General features: G+C 44.5%; 1 protein-coding gene across 1 annotated transcript; it reads right to left on the reverse strand.

The window, feature by feature from the left end:
- Positions 1-14,584: 14,584 nt before the first annotated feature.
- Positions 14,585-17,171, reverse strand: APOA4 (apolipoprotein A4). Its single transcript, XM_039887964.1, has 3 exons — positions 17,004-17,171; positions 16,511-16,637; positions 14,585-15,715 (listed from the first exon to the last, which is right to left on the reverse strand). Exons 1-3 carry the CDS (start codon positions 17,050-17,052, stop codon positions 14,743-14,745), a joined length of 1,149 nt encoding a protein of 382 aa, XP_039743898.1. The 5' UTR covers positions 17,053-17,171; the 3' UTR covers positions 14,585-14,742.
- Positions 17,172-19,680: the final 2,509 nt, after the last annotated feature.

Genomic DNA, 19,680 nt, shown 5'->3' on the forward strand with positions numbered 1-19,680 from the left:
CAAAGAAAAGAGATTTTGAAAGAGGCAATATTCAAAAGATGATGGCTGAGAAATTTTGCAAATTGAAGAAAGATGTGACCTGAATCCTCCATTGCAGGAAGTATCCTGAGTCTTGCGTAGGCTAAATTAAAACAAATTCAAATCAAGACCCATCATTGTGAATCTGTAGAACATCAGACAGAGTATCATGAAGTCAATCAAAGAGAAAATATTAATTATCTACAAATGAAAATAATTAAACCGACAGCTGACTTAACAGCAATATATCTTCAAAAGACTGAAGATAAATTAATGGCCAACCAAGAATTATGTTTGGGTAAACTATTATTCGACAGTAACAAGTTAATTTCAAAGAAGGACTGAGAGGCTGAGAGAGTGTATCACTCATAGACACTCACTGAAAGAACTACTAAGGCTCTGAAAAGGAAACAGAACCCAGAAAGGAGTGGGATACAAACAGATGTGAAGCAACAAACAATAAAATTAGTAAGCATTTGGGTAGATTGAAAAAGCATTAGTGATTTTATATGTATTTATATAAATATGTGTGTCTATATATTTAAATATACATATATTTAAACCACATGAGATTAGTTTTTATAACTAAAAATTGGTCAAATAATGGCAATTTCATATAATTCAACCTCACGTAAAATATTTTTATATGTAGTTTGGTCTGTCTTATTCACTGCTGTATTTCCAGTGCTTAAAACATTGTTTGTCACATGGTAGAGGGCCTCAATAAGTATATACTGATGAAGGGACCACTTTGTAATAAGTTTTATAAACAAGAAGGAACTAAGATATTAGACCAAAGTAGGATGGGAAAGGAGAGATTAAAGTTAAAGCATTCTGCAGAATTTGCATTATTCGGAAAGAAATGAGAGTATTGATTATCTTTAGACTTTGTTAAGCCAATCGTTAAGGATAACCCATTAAAAGAGTATAAAGAATGAATAACTTTCAAATTAGTATATGGGGAAAAAAGACTAAAGAACATCAGACTGACTTCTAGTAAAGAATGGTGGATTGATTGCAAGCATTAGCCTCTGCTCTTTTCTGAAATCCCAATAAAATAGCATTAAAGTGCAGTTTAAAAAGAAAACACGTAAACACACAAAGAGGAGACAAAAGACATTTTGGAAGCTGGAAAGCACCCATATGGACACACCTGAGAAGATGAATTTTGAAGCAGCAATGGAGAAAGCCAATAACCCTCCTGATTTGTACAGTTGAACTCCTCAGAAGCTCAGACATTAGCAGCAACAGATTCTTCTGGAAGTTCGGGTGACAGTGGGGCTAAAAATGTCAACTGTCTGAGCATCTGTTTGAGAAGTAGATGTCCTCTCCAACTGCACCTGGCTGGTTGTTGTCCATCCCCCAAAGGAGCAGGAAACCAGAAGTTTATTCTCTGGAGAGAGGAAAAGAATGGGTCTCTGGCCTGGGGAAAACAAGGTGTTGCTTGGGGCCAGGGTTTTTGTACTCAAAAAAAGGAGTATTTAAGTAAAACTTTATAAATTGAATTATGAGGCACCTTCCTCGATCTTTCCCTTTGGCTAAAATGTTGTCCAGGAAGGAGACTGGAACATTTTCTCTGAGAAATTTGACCAATCCAAAAAAGTAGACCTAAAGAAACACTTTTAGGAGTTCTCTGTGGTTGAGATGGTCCATCCTAAAGTGACCCATGGACTCAAGGTTTCACATCGGAGTCTTTTTTTCCTTCTAATTTACTATGAAAATTTACAGACATACAAAAATATTGAAAGAACAATACAATGATCACCCTTGTACTCACCATCTAGGTTTCAGTAATTGTTAATATTTTGCCATATTTGCTTCCTCTCTCTCTATATATGTTTTATATGTGTGCTTAACCATTTGTAAGTGGCAGATAGCATGCACTTTTCCTCTAAATAATTTCAGTTTTATATCCTAAAAAATGAGGACACTCCTCTACAAAATCACGATATTCTTATTTCACCTAGGAAAATCAACAATAATTCCATAATATCATCAAATATAAAGTCGATGCTTAGATTTCCCCATTTATCCTTTAAAAATCTTTTTATTATTGTTTTATTACGTTTTTCTATCAAGAACCAGTCATGGTTCATGCATTGCCCTAATCGTTAAGTACTCTTTCATCTTTACTAAAGTGTTTCAACTTTTAAATAACATTAACTTTTTAAAAAATATCAAACCAGTTGTCATGTAGAATGTCTCACATCTTAAATTGTCTGATTGTTTCTTTGGAATGCCATTTACCTTGTTTCTCTATCTTCTATGTTTCCCATAAACTGGAATCTAGGTCTAAAGGCTCAGTTATGTTCAAGTTAAGTTTAAAGTATTTCTGGCAAGGATACTTAACAGGTGAAGTAGGAACTTCATGTTACATCACATAGGAGACATGCAATGTCCAGTTGTCCCCTATTAGTGATCCTATGTTTTATCACTTTGCAAGGTAGTGATTACCAGATGCCTTCATTGGAAATATATGTTATTTCCCTGCATAATGTCCAAAAGTCTTGCCAAAAATTGACATTGTTTGATACATTTTAAGAAACTGCCATCTTTCTTAGTAGAATTAATCTTCCAGCATTGCGACTCTCCATATAGGGAGGGGGCACTAAACTTTGCAACACAAATGCTTATCTCCCAGATTTCCCTTCCTGCTCACCTCTTGCAGTCACACCAGCCTAGCTGTTACATTTCTTAGAAGTGTTGACTAGGGGAATAGTGGGAGGAAGCTTTGCAAGGGTGGTGAGCTAGCCAGATTTTATATGCTAGGTTGTCTGGATTGGCAACCTACCTGAGAATGATCGGCTGCCATGAAAAAAGGCTGCAGGAGAAACCAGGGAACAGGCGTCCTGAGCAAAAGCCAGGTTCCAGTGAAGGTCAGGAAGTGGAAGGAGTGTTCTAGGCAAGGCTGAAGACACAGAGGAGTTTGTTCCAGAGGGCAGTGGGAGAATTGAGAGGGTATAGAATTTTCGGGTGTTGGATAGGGAGAATAACCAAAGAACAATGTGGAAAAGAGAGCAGGAAAGTTTACCTTGGCAGAGAGCATTACGTCTGGGCTATGACCAAGAATGAGAAATGTGAGGCATGGAGGGTTTAGGAGAGAAATTAACATTTCATCAAAAAATCCAAAGCTTAGATGAAGGTAGCAATTGATACTGAGATCAACGTAAGTGGAACCTGGAAGGGTGGGGTCACTTACTGTGTGCCAGACACCCCGCCAGTTCCTGCAGATGAAGTTGGCAACACTTAGCAACCAACTAGTTTACACTGTAAGCCCAGGAATGTTCCAAATGCTATACACGTAGCAAACGTAGGGTTCTCCAGGCGATGAAGAGAAGAAGCAGTATGCATGAGGCAGGAAGGCAGGAAGCTATGCAATCCATAGCATATTGAGAAAACAATGAGGAGCTCAGTATGGCCAGAGAGTAGTGGTAGGAAGAAGGCTGGGAAGGTAGCCTGGGCATACCTACAAGTCTCTCTGCCACTCAGAATCTGGCCCAAAAGGATTTGAAAAGACTCGACAACAATCACCCCTCTATTGAGGATCTACCATGTGCCCAGTATTTATCTTTATTATCTATAATGCTCAGGTAATATTCCAAGGTAGGTATTGTTATTCTCATTTTACTTAAAGAGAAAATGAGACTCAGAGAGATTTGGTAACATGTTCAAGTCTTTCCCTGGGCAAGTCCCAGGTCTGTCTGACTCTAAAATCCATGCCCAGTACACAATGTCATGCTCAGGATAAGAGAACCCTGCTCCTGGGACCAAAACCAAAAAAGAGCCTCTACACTCCTTATTAAGAGAAGCCAGGGACCCACTGTGCTCAGTGGAAAGCCAAGAGATTTATGATTTGGGAGAAAGAGGGCTGTTGAAATGCAGGGAAGCCAGGGTCCATGTGTAATCTGATCTGAGCACAAAAACAACAATTTAGGGCCATCCAGAGAAAGAACAGCCAAGCCCAGGGCAGGTGCCAAGTCATCACGGGGACTAGAATCTACCTCTCCCTCCCTGTCCCATCTCACACTTAAATGTGATCCTCTCAGTTCCTTTCCTCTCCTTTCTCCTACAGAGGTAGAACTAGCTCAAACTATGTCCAGAATACCAGGTCCTTAGGTCTTTAGCTGTGTTACTATGGCCTGTTTACCCTCCACAGACCATGATCCATCGTGCCTGAGAAATGCCCCACAGCTAGATGTTTGTGTCAAAAAATACCTGCTGGTGGTGCAACAGCTAGGCGGGACCAGCGACATGAACTCTAGTACCACGAAATGTACTGAGCACATTCTGAGTCAATACAGTGATGTGCCAACAAAGATAATGATTTCAGTTGTTTATTTATTTTGAGTTTTGCTTACATGTACTGTTCTTCATCACCACAGATTTGAGGAAATGAAAATCAAAATGGTGATGATAATTATGACGATGATGAAAGGGATGGGGGAGGGGGGAGAGAGAGAGAGAAAGAGAGAAGATGCCTCAAGACCAGTACAAATAAAAATAAGAGCAGAAAATCATGACCTGACAAAGCACAAGACCTGAAGGACAAAACCACAGAGGCAAATAATAGATGACAAAGTTGCAATAGTTGACCTTCACATTTGCTTTGGGTTTCCTGGAAGCCCATGAAGAGGGAAATTCAGTCAGTTCCATAATTGTCATAATCAGCAACAGAAAGCACACCAGACTCATAAGGAAAATAAAGTTTTTCCAAATATTGAATTTCAAAATAAATATCTCTGTGAGACTTTAAATACAGGGACCTTTGAATTGTATTAAAAATTCACTGAGGAATGGCAATTTTGCTTGAGACCAAGGTGAAGTAGCCCAAATATCTAAGTTTCTGGTGACCTGACAAGGTCTATGGATAGAATTAAGCATGCCTGACATTTTTGAGTAGGAAGTACTGTCTATTAAAATATTAACTAACATTAACAAAGTTTTTTATTTTGTTAATATTTAAAAGGGTACGAGGCAGAAAAAGTATAAAAAACAGATAAGCAAAAATATATATAATCACCTATAAATCCACCATCAGCACTTATATATTCTTCCATATTTTTTTTAATCTAGGCATATATTTACATATTTTTACATAAATTTTTTCCAAATTTATTTTTATGGAATCAGTAAATGTTCATTCACAATATGATTTTTAATGGAGATTAATATAGATATATCATAATTTAACAATCTCTTCCTGTTGTACATTGTTTTGTTTTTAATTTTTTAAATTATAAACAGCACTGCAATGAACATCTTTATAGCTAAATACCTACGCTCCATGGTTATTTACTTAACATGAATTTTTAAATGGAAGAACATTTTTTAGACAGGTACATTCCTATTCACAAACCCTTTGCAGTAATACTGAAGATCTCCCAGGTATGTCGGAACCAATGGCTTACCAAGAGTCTCCAACCTCTGGGCCGTGGACCAGTACCAGTCTGTGGCCTATTAGGAACCGGGCCGCACAGCAGGAGGTGAGTGGCAGGCAGGCAAGCAAGCAAAGCTTCATCTGCGTTTGCAGCCACTCCCCTGCACTAGCATCACTGCCTCAGCTCCACCTCAGATCATCAGGCATTAGATTCTTATAGGAGCACCGGTCCCTGGTGCCAAAAAGATTGGGGACCGCTGGCTTAGACTCTAGAGAGAAGAATGTACCACAAAGGCTTCAGGGATCTTCTGTCTATATTACTTTTGTGGACTTCTAAATACACATGGCAAATTGAGTGGATATATCTGATTGCACTTTTTTCTGAAATCTCCCTCAAACTATAGTGAAGAGTCTTTTTAGAAAAGATGTAGACACGTAGAGACAAGAAGAATGGAAGAAAGATCACAGCAAAATTTTGAAAGCTAGAAAGCAGACAGACCAGTTGCAATTAATTTAGCAGGCTTGAGAAAGCTGATCATAACTTGACAGCAGGCAAATATGAGCTCCAACCTGATTCGCTGCACTAAACTTGCAAAAGGCTAAGGAACTGCAGTAAATCTGCTGTTAGCTCATGTTGCACCTGTCTGTGAATTAGAAATAGCCTCCCCTTTCTCAAAACATTCTGCCAGATAAAACTATGGAGACAAAAAATTAGTGATTGCCAGAGATTCTGCGGGAAGAGAGGAAGGGATGGAAAAGTGGAGCCCGGGATTTTTAAGTCGGTGAAGCTATTCTGTATGATACTGACATACACACACGGATACTTGACATGCATTTGTCAAAACCTGTATAACTCTACAACACAAAGAGCTAGCACAAATATAAACTATGGACTTTAGTTAATAACAGTGTATCAACATTAATTCATCAATCATAACAAAGTTACCACAGGAAAGCAAAATGTTAATAGGGGAAACTGTGTGTGTGTGGAGAGGTGGAACTCTGTACTTTCTGCTCAATTTTTCTGTAAACTTAAAATTGGTCTAAGAAAAATGTCTATTAATAATTTTTTTACAAATAGTCCTACATACATTTATTAATTTTTAAAAAGTTTGAAATGATTTTCAATAGGTTTTAATACTAGTTATAGCTGATGCTGGTTTTAATTTTTGTTGTTTATCTTCATTTTTTTACAAAGAAAACAATGATGGTTTTTGTGATATTTAAGAGAATAACAAAATAGTTATTTAAAAAAAAACTCTGCCAGAAATTTGTCATAATAAATATGCAATTCTATAACATCTACAATGTGAGAAACGTACCCTCAGAACTGGGCGGTGCAGAGCCTGTGCAACCATACATAACATCCCTGACCTGGAGAGACGAGGTACCACTGAAAGTAGTGGTGAACGAGGAGGCTGTAGTAAAATATGAAAGACTGTTTGAAATTATTTAAAAAGCTGGTAAAGCTTTAGCTCCTCTTTCTCACCTTGGCAGAAGACAGGAGGTTTATTCTCTGAAAAGGGAAAAACCAAAGATCCATGGAAGGAAAATGCCATGCAAGTTGAGGATAGGGGTACTGTACTAGAAACAGAGGGATTAAATCAGAGTATACTCTGACTGCTGAGACTTATCCTGCTTCTTCCACTTGGCCCCAAGAACACCGGGATCTGGGCCTGGGCCTTTACTCTCCAAGCTGGAGGGTGGGAGAAACTTACTAGGGAAACAGGACTAGCTGAAAAGAAAAAAATCTAAATATTTTTACATTACAACTAAACACTTCAGTGGATCACCCAGCAGTGAAGCTCAGTCAGCAAGTAATACTCATGACCTTAGAGCTTTAAATAGGCTTTAAAATCTGCACTGTTAAATTTAAGCAGACAAGCAAAGATTACCAGTCATTTGAGGAAAGATTTTAACATGAAAGATAGAGACCAAAATAAGCAAACACAAATAAAAAGGAACTTGAAGAAAACTGAGACTATACTGAAGGAACACTTAAAAATACCATTGATATCATCAGAGAGCTAAAAGAATGTAAAACACTGATGAAATAAGAACAGGACACTGTAAAAAAAAAAAAATTCACAGAATTTTTTTTAAAAAAGCTCTTGCAAATTAGAAACATGATTGCAGAAACAAAAAACTGAATAGAAAGTGAAGAAGTCTCCCAGAAAGGAGAGCATGCAAAGATGGGAGAAATGAGAGAAAAAATAAGAAAATTAGAAAACCTGTCCAAGAAGGTCCTCTTATTGAAAGAGATAAAGAGAAAGTGGTGCAATCACCTTGGGAAACCATTCAGCATTACCTGAGAAAGATGAATATACATACACTGTACAACAAACAAGAAAAAAAGATTCATTAAATTCATTCGCTTTTTAAACAAATATTTATTGGACACTTACTACATTCTAGTCATTGCGCTAGGCACTGACTATACAAGAATAAACAAGATTAGACAAGACCTCTGCCCTCTCAGAAACCACTAAGATTCTACATCCCAAGGCAGCTGTGAAGTATGGCACCTTCCTGGCTCAATTTTGTCAAGATTTGAGGTTCCTTGCAAGGAGTATCTGGGTATATTTCCTGCGGGCAGAACATATATATATACATAGGGAAACAGGACTAGCTGAAAAGAAAAAATCTAAATATTTTTACATTACAACTAAACACTTCAGTGGATCACCCAGCAGTGAAGCTCAGTCAGCAAGTAATACTCATGACCTTAGAGCTTTAAATAGGCTTTAAAATCTGCACCGTTAAATAGATATGTGTATATATATATATATATATATATATATATATATATATATAATATATACACACATACACACATACACGTATATATGTAATTATATAAGAACATTATAATTATATATATGTGTATGTGTGTATATATATACATTATAATTATATATGTGTGTGTGTGTATATATGTGTATATATATATATATATGTATATATATATATATTCCGTGCTTCAAAAGAAGAGTAAAAATAAGACAAAAGCTGTATTGAGAAAGAAAAAGTTTAATTTTAATAATCTTTAACAGCGCTGTCCAAAGATAGAACCAATTATTTGGGGAGATGGTTAGTTGGCCGTCAACAGAAGTGTCCAATACAAAGCTGGGTTCATTCACTCAACGACTGAGTGGTGATCATGTACCAGGCACTGTGCTAGAGGCTGTGTATTAGCTGTTGCTGCATAACAAACCACTCAAAACTTAGTGTCATATGATATCTTAAAATTCTTTGTGTCAGTGGCTTGGCTGTGTGGTTCTCATTCACAGTCTGTCATGAGGTTGCAAGCGTGATGTTCCCTGGGGCTATAGTCATCCGAAAGCTTGATCGAAGCTGGAGAATGTGTTTTCAAGGTGGCTCACTCATATGGCCAGCAAATTGGTGCTAGCAATTGAAAAAGAATTGCAGTCCCTATGTGGACTCCTCCACAGGGCTACTTGAGTGTCATCACACGTGGTACCTCAGAGTCAAGGACCCAAGAGAAAGCAAGGTGGAAGCCACAATGCTCTTAATGATCTATGCTTAAGAGTCACATACCATGACTTCCACAACAGTCCATTAATCACATAGGTCAACCCTCTTTAATATGAGAGAGACCACACAAGGGTGTGAATACCAGAAATGAAGATCAATACTGGAGCCATCTTGGAGGCTGGCTACCACACTCTGAAAATACAATGATGAATGAACAAATGGGGTGCCTGACTTCAAGAGGCTGTTAGTGCAGAGTTATGATCATTTGTTAGCGATGATGTCAAAAGAATTGGACCGAGAGTCAAGGCAGTTCCCTCCAATCTTAATGTCTCTGATTTTGTATTTCTAGGCACTAGCTCTTTAATCACTATATCATCAAGCCACCATTTCAGAACCAGCAGTTCAAATTCTTACTCCTCTGACATGGGCGTTCTGGGGTCTCCAATTGTGCCCCTCCATAATCAGCTACTTGTCATCACACAGCAAGATAACCATGGTCTCGCCCTTTGTGCCTTCAGACACAAAGTATATAGACAGCCCTACTCTGTTGTTTTTCTCTCCAGAACATACCACTGCCTGTGAGCCCCATCCTGAGAACACAGGGTATCCGATGATAACACCAGGAGGACACAGCGTCCCATTGCAGGACCCGCATTTGACCCAACCAAGACCAACCCTCCATAGCAGCTAGACTCTGTGGAAACAAGAGAAGGGTGGGCCCCAGATCCCTCCTTTTGCCCTGTTGTGCTCTCCTCTCCCTAATCAGAGCCATTCCGTACACCACACATGTCAGAGGTAGTGACCCCTCTGATGTTCTCAGATGACTCTGACTTTTAGCAGGAGGTGGCTGGCATTTCAGCCTGGCCCACACCGGTGCTGGCTGACACTCCTTTGGGGCACTAACCCCTGCCCACAGAGGAGTCTGTTATCTCCAGGTCACCTTAGGAGACAGAGGTAGCAGGGGAGCTTCAGGCCTGAAATTGTGCTGAGCTCTGGTGGAACTGTTGGGAAATATTGATGTGGGCTGTGCCAGAGTCCAGAAAACGCCCTTCCCTGGCACTCGTGGAGGACTCTATGCGTGACTCTCCAGGATGCTAGTGCTTTATTCTTGCCAGGTAGTATAGACTGAATCTTAGAGAAGCTCTGGTGAAGATTTATTTATTTATTTATTTATTTATTTATTTATTTATTTATTTATTTATAGTTCCAATTTTTAAAGTAATGCTATTAGGATAGCTATGATTTTTTAAAAAATGGAAAATAACAAGTGTTGGGGAGGATGGGGAGAAATAAATCCTTTTGCGCTATTGGTAGGAATGTAAAATGGTGCAGCTGCTGTAAAAAAACAATATGGTGGTTCCTCAAAAAAATCAAACATGAAGTGACCATGCAATCCAGCAATTCCACTCCTGGCTATATATACACAGAAGAAGTGAAAGCAGGGACCTGAAGAGATATTTCTACACCAATATGCATAGCAGCATTATTCATAATAGCCAAAATGTGGAAGCAACCCAAGTGTCCATGGACAGATGAATGGATAAACAGAATGTGGTATGTACACACAATGGGATATTATTCAGCCTCAAAAAGAACGGAAATTCTAGTACATGCTACAACATGGATAAACCTTAAAAACATGCTAAGTGAAAGAAGCCAGACACAAAAAGACAAATATTGTCTGATTCCACTTACCTGAACTGTCTAGAAGAGACGAACTCATAGAGACAGAAAGTAGATTAAAGATTACCATGGGGGAGTGGTAATGGGGAATCACCTAACGGATACAGAGTTTCTGTTTGGAGTAATGAAGAAATTTTGCAGATAGTGATAATGGTTGTACAACATTGTGAATGTAATTAGTGCCACTGAATTATACACTTAAAAATAGTTAAAATGGCATTTGTATGTTACACATATTTTCCCACACCAAAAAGTAATACTGAAACATTATCTTAAAGTTGGTATCTATGTAAGCCATATATTGGGGTTCAAATGTGTTTGGGCAGAAACCACCTGCCCTTCAATAGTGGGCATCACCCTTTCTCCATGGGGTTCTTGGTAAGACTTACACCTCTCCCCATTAAGCTGCACCCATCCGACTAGAGGCACCAGAGCCTGGTAGTTCAAGTTTTGTAGTTGGATGGCCCAGGTTCCAATTTCAATTCCACCACTTGCTAGATAATGTGCCTCACCATTCTGAATGACCTTTTCCTTACCTACTGTATCTTAGATGTCACCGTCTGTTGTCAGGATTACATGAGTGGATGTGGTACCCATACCATGATTTTTAAAATCTCTTAGCACTAGTTAAGCCCAGTGTCAATTTTATTGCCATCCCTGCATTTAAAAGTTCTACAGCTTTCTGCCACTAGAAGTTCCTCATTGGTCATCATTTGGAGGTGGGGAAGACCTCAGCCTCCTCTTCTATTCCCTGTTTTCCCTTCTGTAACCTCTCCTCGTTTCCCACTATTTATTACCACACAGATGCCTGTACAGGGAAGGCACAGAACAGTTGAAGCCATCTCTGTTTCATAGTCTCCTTCAAGACAGTTCCTCAGCCTCCACTTCAGCAGCCAGCGTGGACCACCAGATACAATTCTCTCTCTAAGTGGAATTCTAGGTCTGGCTGTTGAATTAACTAACTTTTCACCTCCTTACATGTTTACATACAAATATGCATGTGTGTTTCTTAATGGGGTGGTATAATGCATAATAGTCAGGACCTTGCTTTTGTCCCCCCTAATATAGCTCGGACATCATCTCATATACAGATTCCTCAAATCAAATCAGAGTGTTTTTCTTGAACGAAGGACCTCATGGGAGACCTGAGCATGGTTGTCAGAGCACCTTTGAGAAGGGTGGATAGAGTTGGCCGCCCAAGCTGGGCTCAGCACGGTCCTTTCCTCATCTCAGCTGTCCAATATGCTTGGTTGCTAGAGACATCCCTTGGGTTGACTGAGGAACAGGAAACCGCCCACATGCTAGCTTAGCACAAAAGAGGAAGACTGCCTTTCTTGAAAGATGGAGCCGGCCCTACTGAAGACTACTATGTATATCTCAGACAAATCAACAGAAATGACTAGAACAGGTCAGGGATCGAGTATAGCTTCCAAAGGTCATAACAGGAGAAATCACCAAGAGAGAAGGGATATGTCAATCAAGGTTCTGAATTGCTAGCTACAAAAACCTACTCTGGAAGATAAGAGTAGAAAATGCATTTATTCAAATATTTCTCGAAAGTTCAGAAAGGAGAGGAGTACTTGGAAAGGAAAGCTGGAGTACTTGGTTTGGAAAACAGACAAGAATAAGGGGAGCTAAGGAAGAAACATGGCCATGATCATCACTCCACAGAACTAGATCTGTGAGAACAACACTCTGCCAGTGTTGAACATGGATAGCCCAGTACGCCTAGATAGCCCAGCTGCAAACTGGCTGCTGCTGCTCCACTGCCCCACTCATCGCAGCCAGGATTCTCCACTCTCCCTGTTTCTTTACACCAGCTCCTTATTCCGAGTCTGGGTCACTACATCTGATTCGCTGAGCGTAAGCCCCGTGCCACAACCTAGAGAAGGGGAGCCTGGAAGGCAAGAGGCTGGCATTTTTAACGTCTCATGGGAGGCAGACTTTGCCATCCACCAGACTCATAAGCAAGAAATTCTCCCTAAACCAATAGAGGTTCAGAAGCTGGGCAGCCAAGGATGATGCCGCTACGAGCAGACATCTTCCAGGTCAGGTACCCAGGAGACTGAGAAAATCCACGTGTAGGAGAGGCATTCCTTATGCGGTGGAACCAGGGCCATGGCAGGACCCTCGGAGACTTGCAGGAGGGCTCTGGGGAGTCTGTGGGGGAGACTATCAAAGATTCATGTTCAGGACCAGGCCCTGGGAGACTCTGAGGCCTCAGGCATCCTGGAGGCAGCACTCAAACAGGCAGTCCTCAGGTGAGGTCTGAGAACATCTCTGAAGCTTCCAGGCCCACTCAGAAACCTGCTCACCTTCTGTCCCATTCCCTTTTAGTGCCTGGTTCTGTTTGGCCCTTTCCTAAGGCCAGCCGTAAACCTCTAGGTACCTGGTGGTTTGTCAAAGTGTTTTCACAGGTGGGTTCCGGACTTCCTAGTGGGCCAGGTGTGTAGGTGGCAGCAGCAGCCTTGCTGACCCAGAATGTGGGAGTGAGAGTAGCTGGGGCCAGAGAGACCTTAGCCAGCTCTGGTGGCCTCATGTTATAGAGCATGTGACCTGGCATCAGAGAGGATAAGAAGTGAGTGAGGAAAAGAAGTCACATTTATTGGGCATCCGTTGTGGTACAGCAGCAGCGGCGGCATCAACATGGAAACAGTTATTGCACATTTATTCTGCCCAATATTGTGCTAAGTGGTTTTAACATGCGCCATTTCACCAAACCCTCAAAGCAACTCTGTGAGCTGAATATTATCATTCCTATCTTCCAAAAGAAGTCGAAAAATCTGTCTCAAATCACTCCATGGTCAGTGAAAAAGCCAGGATTCAAACTCAGGTTTCCCTGATTCCCAAGTAGAATCCTTCCCAACAGATGCTCAGGCTGGCAGCAGGGCAGCAGAAGACAGGTCTGAGCCAGACCGTACCTGTGGGGGCCACTGTCCTGAGAGCTCCTTGGGAGGGAGGGATGGAGAGAGAAGACCCCAGAACACTTTCCCCGGGGCCCTGCCCCCAGGGTGCATTCTGGATGTGTTTGAAAGCCTGCACCCCACTCTGGGAAGGAAAGGTTTGTCGGGCTGCGCTTGCAGACCTGGAGTCAGAGGCAACAGCCAGGATATAAGTCATCCGGGACAAAGGCTTGGAAGGGCTCTTCTCTGAGGCTTTCTCCCTGAGGAGTCTGTGAGTGACCGAGGGTAGTGGGAGAGTCTACTCCAGAGGCTGGAGCTGCCCACAGCTGGATGTGCTGATGAGACTGCTTGCGTCCAACTCCCCTTTCTCTGCCTTCTACCCCAGCGATTGGCAACCTCAGCCCCAGACAGGCAGGCCCTTTTGCAGGAGGCACCTAGGCAGAGCACACAAGGGCCCCGTAGGCCCCAGGCACCTGCTTTACCCCTCCTCCCAGGACTCATCCATGTCTCTAGGCCTCATTCCTCAACTTTGGAAACCATGGGTTTAGCAGCCAAGAAATTTCTGAAATAAGCACAAATAGATTTTGTAATGGGAGTCGGGTGGGGTGGACTAACCCAAAATTCACATAAATATGTCAAGTTAAAGGCACAGAAGAGCTAATTCAAAAAGAGACGGTCCCTCCCACTGTGCCACGGGCTCTCCAAAGCCAGGGACCATGTCCTACTTGCTTTGGTGGCCCCATCATAGTGAAGCACAGTGTCAGACCCATGATCCACAAAAGCTGTTTTGGTCATTGTTGAGTGCCTAGAACAGTAGTAACCCACACACTGAGGGCACTCAACAAATACCTGTTAGCTAAGTGATTACAAGTGGTTTGCCTATTTCGTCTTTGAATAATGTGTGGCATCTTTTTTTATCTCCCCCTCAGTGCACTTCCCACACCCCTCCCAGCATACCCTGTCCTTGGCCCTCCCACAGTTTCATCTCCCCAGCCCTGATATCCCTTAAAGTATCCCCCGCTGGCCCCTGCTAAGCTTTGCCAAGCAGCAATCTCGTCCCCACCTCAGGCCCAGCAATGCTGAGAAGTCACACTGCAACCCGCCTGGGCTAGTTTCTCAGCAGTTTTATTGAGTAGCTAGAGGAAGTGTCATTTTCCACAGGACACGTGTCCTCTACCTCATACAAGAATTGCTTTGGGACAGAACGACAGACAGGGGGCAGGACAGGACAGGTGTTAGGGGAGGGGTGTGAGCATCAAGGGCAGCTCAGCTCTCCAGGGCGGCCTGTGTCAGCTCCTGTTCCGGGAGGGCCAAGGGCTTGTCCTGACTCTCTTTCTCCTTGAGGGTACTGAAGAAGGAGTTGACCTTGTCCCTCAGGTCCTTCTCCAGGAAGCTCAAGTGGCCTCCCACGTCCCCCGTATAGGGGCCCAGTTTCTGCTTGAGCTCCTCCACCTGCTGCACCAAGGCTTTGTTGAAGGTCTCGCCGTAGGGCTGCACGTTGCGGCGGAACTCCTCCACCTGCCGGTCCAGGTGGCTGCTCAGCTCGGCCAGAGACTTCTGCAACCCCTCGGTGTTGCTCCTCAGGTTGCCACGCACATTCTCGGCCACGGGCGCCAGCCTCTGCCGCAGCTCCTCAGCGTTGCCCGAGAGCTTGGCCTTCAGCTCCTCAGCGTTCTTCTTCATCTGGAAGGCCAGCCCCTCAAGCTGGTGGTTGAGCTTCTCCTGGACGTCCTGTGCAAAGGGAGACAGGCTGCGGCGCAGCTCCTCCACGTTCTGGTCGATCTTGACCTTGAGCTCGTCGGCATAGGGAGTGAGGCGCCCCTTGAGCTCCTCTACATTCTGGTCGATTTGGGCTTTGAGCTCATCGGCGTAAGGCGTCAGCGAGTCTTGAAGGTTGTCCACGTTCTCACGCAGCATGGTCTCCATGCGCTGAGCGTAGGAAGCAAGCTGGCGCCGCAATTGCTCCACCTGTGTGTTGACCTGGGTGCGCAACTCAACCGCGTAGGGTCCCAGGCGCTGCTGCAGCTCGCGCACGTTGTCCCCGATCTTCTGGCTCACCTCATTGGCGTGGGGCAGCAGCTGGGCCCGCAGGTCCTCCAGCTCCTTCTGAATGTCCTCCTTCAGCTTCTCCGAGTCCTTGGTCAGGCGTTCATGCAGCTGCGTGGCGAAGGGCACCACCTTCTTCTGTAAGTCAACCGTGTAGGTATTCACTTCCCCAAGTTTGTCCTGGAAAAGGGCGCTGCCGGGAAAGGGCACAAGGGGACCACGATTACACTTGTAATTACATGCCAGGACCTCGTCTCCTGCCATAGCACTCACGTTATACGCACACCTGCTTAGGACAGGTGGAGTGCTCAGGGTTCACCCATCTTTTTCCTGTCGCTTTCCCTGTGGTGGATCATGATTTGAGAGACTGAATGTAATAAACCAAATTATTACATTGAATTTGTATCTCTGGATTTCCCCCTGAGTTCAAGTCACAGTTATCACGTGACCTCGAGCAGATTGCTTTCCTCTCTCTATCTGTAAAGAATGGACTTTAAGGTCCTTCCTTGCTGAGGTGTGCTGTGACATTGATCACATTCTCTAATAGAATGTTACTTTCTGGACATCTTCCAGTGTCTTCTAGTGATACAAAGTGCTGGTTTCCTTGCATGTGCCCACCCTCAGAGGCTTCCCAAATATCCCAACTTCCCTTCCCATGACTTCAAGGGCCTGTCCTTCTGGAATGTATTAGAACCCAGCTCGCTCGACAATTCCCTCCTTCCTTTTCTTCCATGATCCTCAGTGCTAAGGTGAGGCTATTTGTCACATGCTAGAAAACTCAAACAGGAAGACACCTTAGGGATTATTCAGTCCAACCTCCCTGTTTACATATGTGGATCCCATGTCTGGAGACCTCAGGGACACCCGGTGAGTTGGTGGCAGAGCCGTGGGTATCCTAAGTTCAGGTCTCCTGCCTCTGAGCTCAGCCCTTGCCAACACGTTGCATGGCTTTTAAGAAGCCCCACCCTGCAAGCTGTGCCCCTCTTACTTGAGCCGTTGGGTGAGTTCGGACTTCTGGAGTCGTTCCACAGCCTCCTTGGCATTGTTGCTCAGCTGGCTGAAATAGTCCCACACCACAGTAGCAACCTGGTCAGCATTGACTTCCGCCTGAGCACCTGGGTAGGAAACAGAGCAATTCATGAGGACCCGTATCCTTCCTTGACCCCCTGCACCAGCCCTGCACTGCAGACTGGATGATGGTGGGGGAGCCCAACCACCAATTCCCCTTTCAGCTTGTCTAGTTAGAGACCACAGGGGCATATGAAACATGTATGGCACCCATGCTAGTAGGCCTACTGTTGTGGATGGGCCAGCTCTCCTGTGAGCTGGGTGGCAACTGGGCCACCCCGTGCATCCAGCTAGGGACAGACAGGCACTCGGAACTGTCCTCTGGCCTTGGCCCTGGCCTCTTCACCCTAACCCACTCAATGCAGCAGACATATCCTGCGTGAGAGCCCTATCCAAAGGCAGCGCCTACTCACCAGTGAAAGCCACCAGGGCCAGGGTCAGGACCACAGCCTTCAGGGACATTCTGGGCTCCTCGCTGAGCTGGAAGAGTCACCACACTGGATCCTTCCTGGAATCAGAGGGAGCAGGAGGAGAGGTTCTCAGGTGGCTCACCTGTGCTTCTCTCTGAACTGACTGAAGCTCAGAGCCAGCCAGACATTTAAACACACTCCAGGCTGCCCTCCCCGCTTCGCCTCCCCATGTGACTCCACGCTGGAAGGTGACACGTTCCCAGGAGGCCTCTTGGACTTTCATGACACTAAGATGTGGAAGCTGACAACAGACTGGGGCTTGGGCAGCAGTCAGAAGCAGCTGTTCTCTGCTCCACCCAGTATGAAAGGGAGAGTGAGGGAGCCATAAGCTGTGGGAGAGACAAGGCCCAGAGAACCCCTGAGCCCAGGACTGATGCCCCAGAGAACTTGTTGGCAGCTCTGGGTCTGTGCCAGGCTTCAGCAGACAAAGTTCACACCTTCTCTGTTTACCCCAGAGGAGAGAGCACCCCCACTCCCAAAACCCCCAATCCTGACTTCATCTCCGAGTACCAGGCTGGGACACCCAAGGCCACAGGTGGAGTTAGCAAGGTAAAATCCAGAGTTCTGGTCAGGGTGCAGCCAGGAAGAAGGGAACTTGTGAGCTCTTGGGCAGGGCCCTGTATTGAAAGGGTTAATTGTAGTGTGTTTCATGTCTCACCACTGCCAACTGTGCCACCTGGTCTAGTGATTCAACTTAGCTTAGCTCTGAGCCTGTATCTCTTTTGAAAAATGGAGTTGTTGGGTATATTAAATGAGATGTTTCCTGCGAAGTGAGTTGTACAGTACCCGGCACAGAGTAAGCACTAAAAAGTTATTGTTATTGTTGTTGTTGTTGTTGTTGTTGTTGTTGTTAATAACATTGTTTTTCTGATTTGGACTAAAGCAGGGAGTACAGTAGATTGTTCACCCCTCCAGTGAGTGTGGCAGAGTTAGACCCAACCCTCTGCAGGACATGATGCAGGGTGATGGATGGGCCTGAGGCCTGAGTCCTGTCCACTTCCCCCAGCCACACTCCCTGGGCAGGAGTAGTCAGCTTGTGATGAATCACAGGACCTGAGGCTGTCGGGGGGCCTCTCAGCTGGGGGTGGGGTGATGGTGGGGGTGTCCAAGAGGTCTTCTACTTGGACTTTGAACGTTTTCTCCAAATAAAGTCACATACACAATCACAAAAAGACATCCACCCTGTGCTGGACTGTGCCACGTTGCATGACTATGAGATGAAAATCCACTGCACTGCACTGTTGGGTCGATGGGATTCCAATTATCTGCCGTTAGAATAGAACACATTGCGCTAACACTGATTTACCAAGTCTCCATTTTTTCGTATAGCAGAAGAGGCTTGATGTCTCTTGGGATGAAGACAGCTAAAAGGCTTCTGTTATTTGCACCCCTTCTGCAGGGTCCCCACACCACCCATGGTCACCTCCAGTGTCAGGGAGAGCCTCCTCCCTGGAGCGGCCCACACTGTTTTGCAGTAGTTAGGGGTTCCGATTCTGGAGTTAGACTCCCTGGTTTTGCATCTGGACTCCCCACTTACTGTCTGTAACCTCGGGCAAGTCTTTTAACCTCTCAGCCTCAGTTGCCTCCTGGGCTATGAAGATTCCATGCGATAATCTGTGTGATGCTGGGAACAGTGTCTGGTGCGTCGTCAGTGCCCATCGAGCATTAGCCATGTGCTACCACTGAAAGACTGACTCCCTGTGGTACAGACCCATTGGCCTTAGTCCTGCTCCCAAATCAGGCACAGTCCAGCTTGGGTGAGCAAAAGTTTGGTGCTCAATGCCACCATCCCTTTCCCTGCTGCCCCCAGGCCAGAGGTGAGGAGGACAGTGAGTCACCTCAGCTGCAGTCTGACCTCCTGGACTTACAATCTGAGCAGCAGGTGACGCCAGCATGTGACACGTTGAGTTTGCCCGTCTCCCTCACAAGGAAGTACATGCACTGGGAGTGTCTGTGCCCGTTTGAGCGTATCTGAGAGTGTCTGCAGGATGTGAACAGATTCCTATAAGTGTGCAGATATATTAGCCGTCTGCAGGCACAAAGCTAAGGCCTGGAGCGAAAGGACTGGTGCAGGCAGTGCATGTACCTGTAGCCGTGGGGAGGCTGTGCTGCCTGCCTCCTGATATTGGGTGGGTGGGATACCATTAATGATGCATGTATTTCCCACAGTCTGTGGGCATGTTTTGTATCAGTCTGTGAACAGATTAGTGCTGGCGGGCGGAGGGTGCGGTACGGGGAGGTCAGGAGAATGAGAGCTCCATGCCCAGTCTCAGAGGGGGCAAGTGCTGACAGAAAGAGCAGATTCTGCCTTTGCTGGGCCTCTGGTTCTCTTCGGGCCGGGCCCTATGAGTCAAGGGATGGCCACACTGGTAAGCACAAAGGGCCTGTGTAATGTTGGGTGAGTTGCGTCCCTCTTTGAGTTTCATCTCCTTGTTTGTACAACAGATAGACCTAAAGGTCAGTGAGGCAATCAGGCTGATAGTCTTGCATCACCTACAGCCCCCCTCTCGTCCCCCAACAAGCGTCAAACCAGGGGTTAGCCCAGAGATTGGAGTCAGGAGGGGACAGCTCAGGCCCAGTCGGAGACAGGCTCAGCCAGGGACAGGCAAGTCACATGGAC

This window comes from Pteropus medius, unplaced genomic scaffold, assembly GCF_902729225.1.
Source record: "Pteropus medius unplaced genomic scaffold, Ma_sr-lr_union100, whole genome shotgun sequence".
NCBI lineage: Eukaryota > Metazoa > Chordata > Mammalia > Chiroptera > Pteropodidae > Pteropus > Pteropus medius.

Excerpts from the sequence above, each read along its gene's own strand:
- APOA4 (XM_039887964.1), bottom strand. The coding sequence starts at position 17,052 with ATGTCCCTGAAGGCTGTGGTCCTGACCCTGGCCCTGGTGGCTTTCACT. Across the intron at positions 16,638-17,003 it reads GGCCCTGGTGGCTTTCACTG|GTGCTCAGGCGGAAGTCAAT; the intron begins GTGAGTAGGCGC and ends TTTCCTACCCAG. Across the intron at positions 15,716-16,510 it reads GAACTCACCCAACGGCTCAA|CGCCCTTTTCCAGGACAAAC; the intron begins GTAAGAGGGGCA and ends CTTTCCCGGCAG.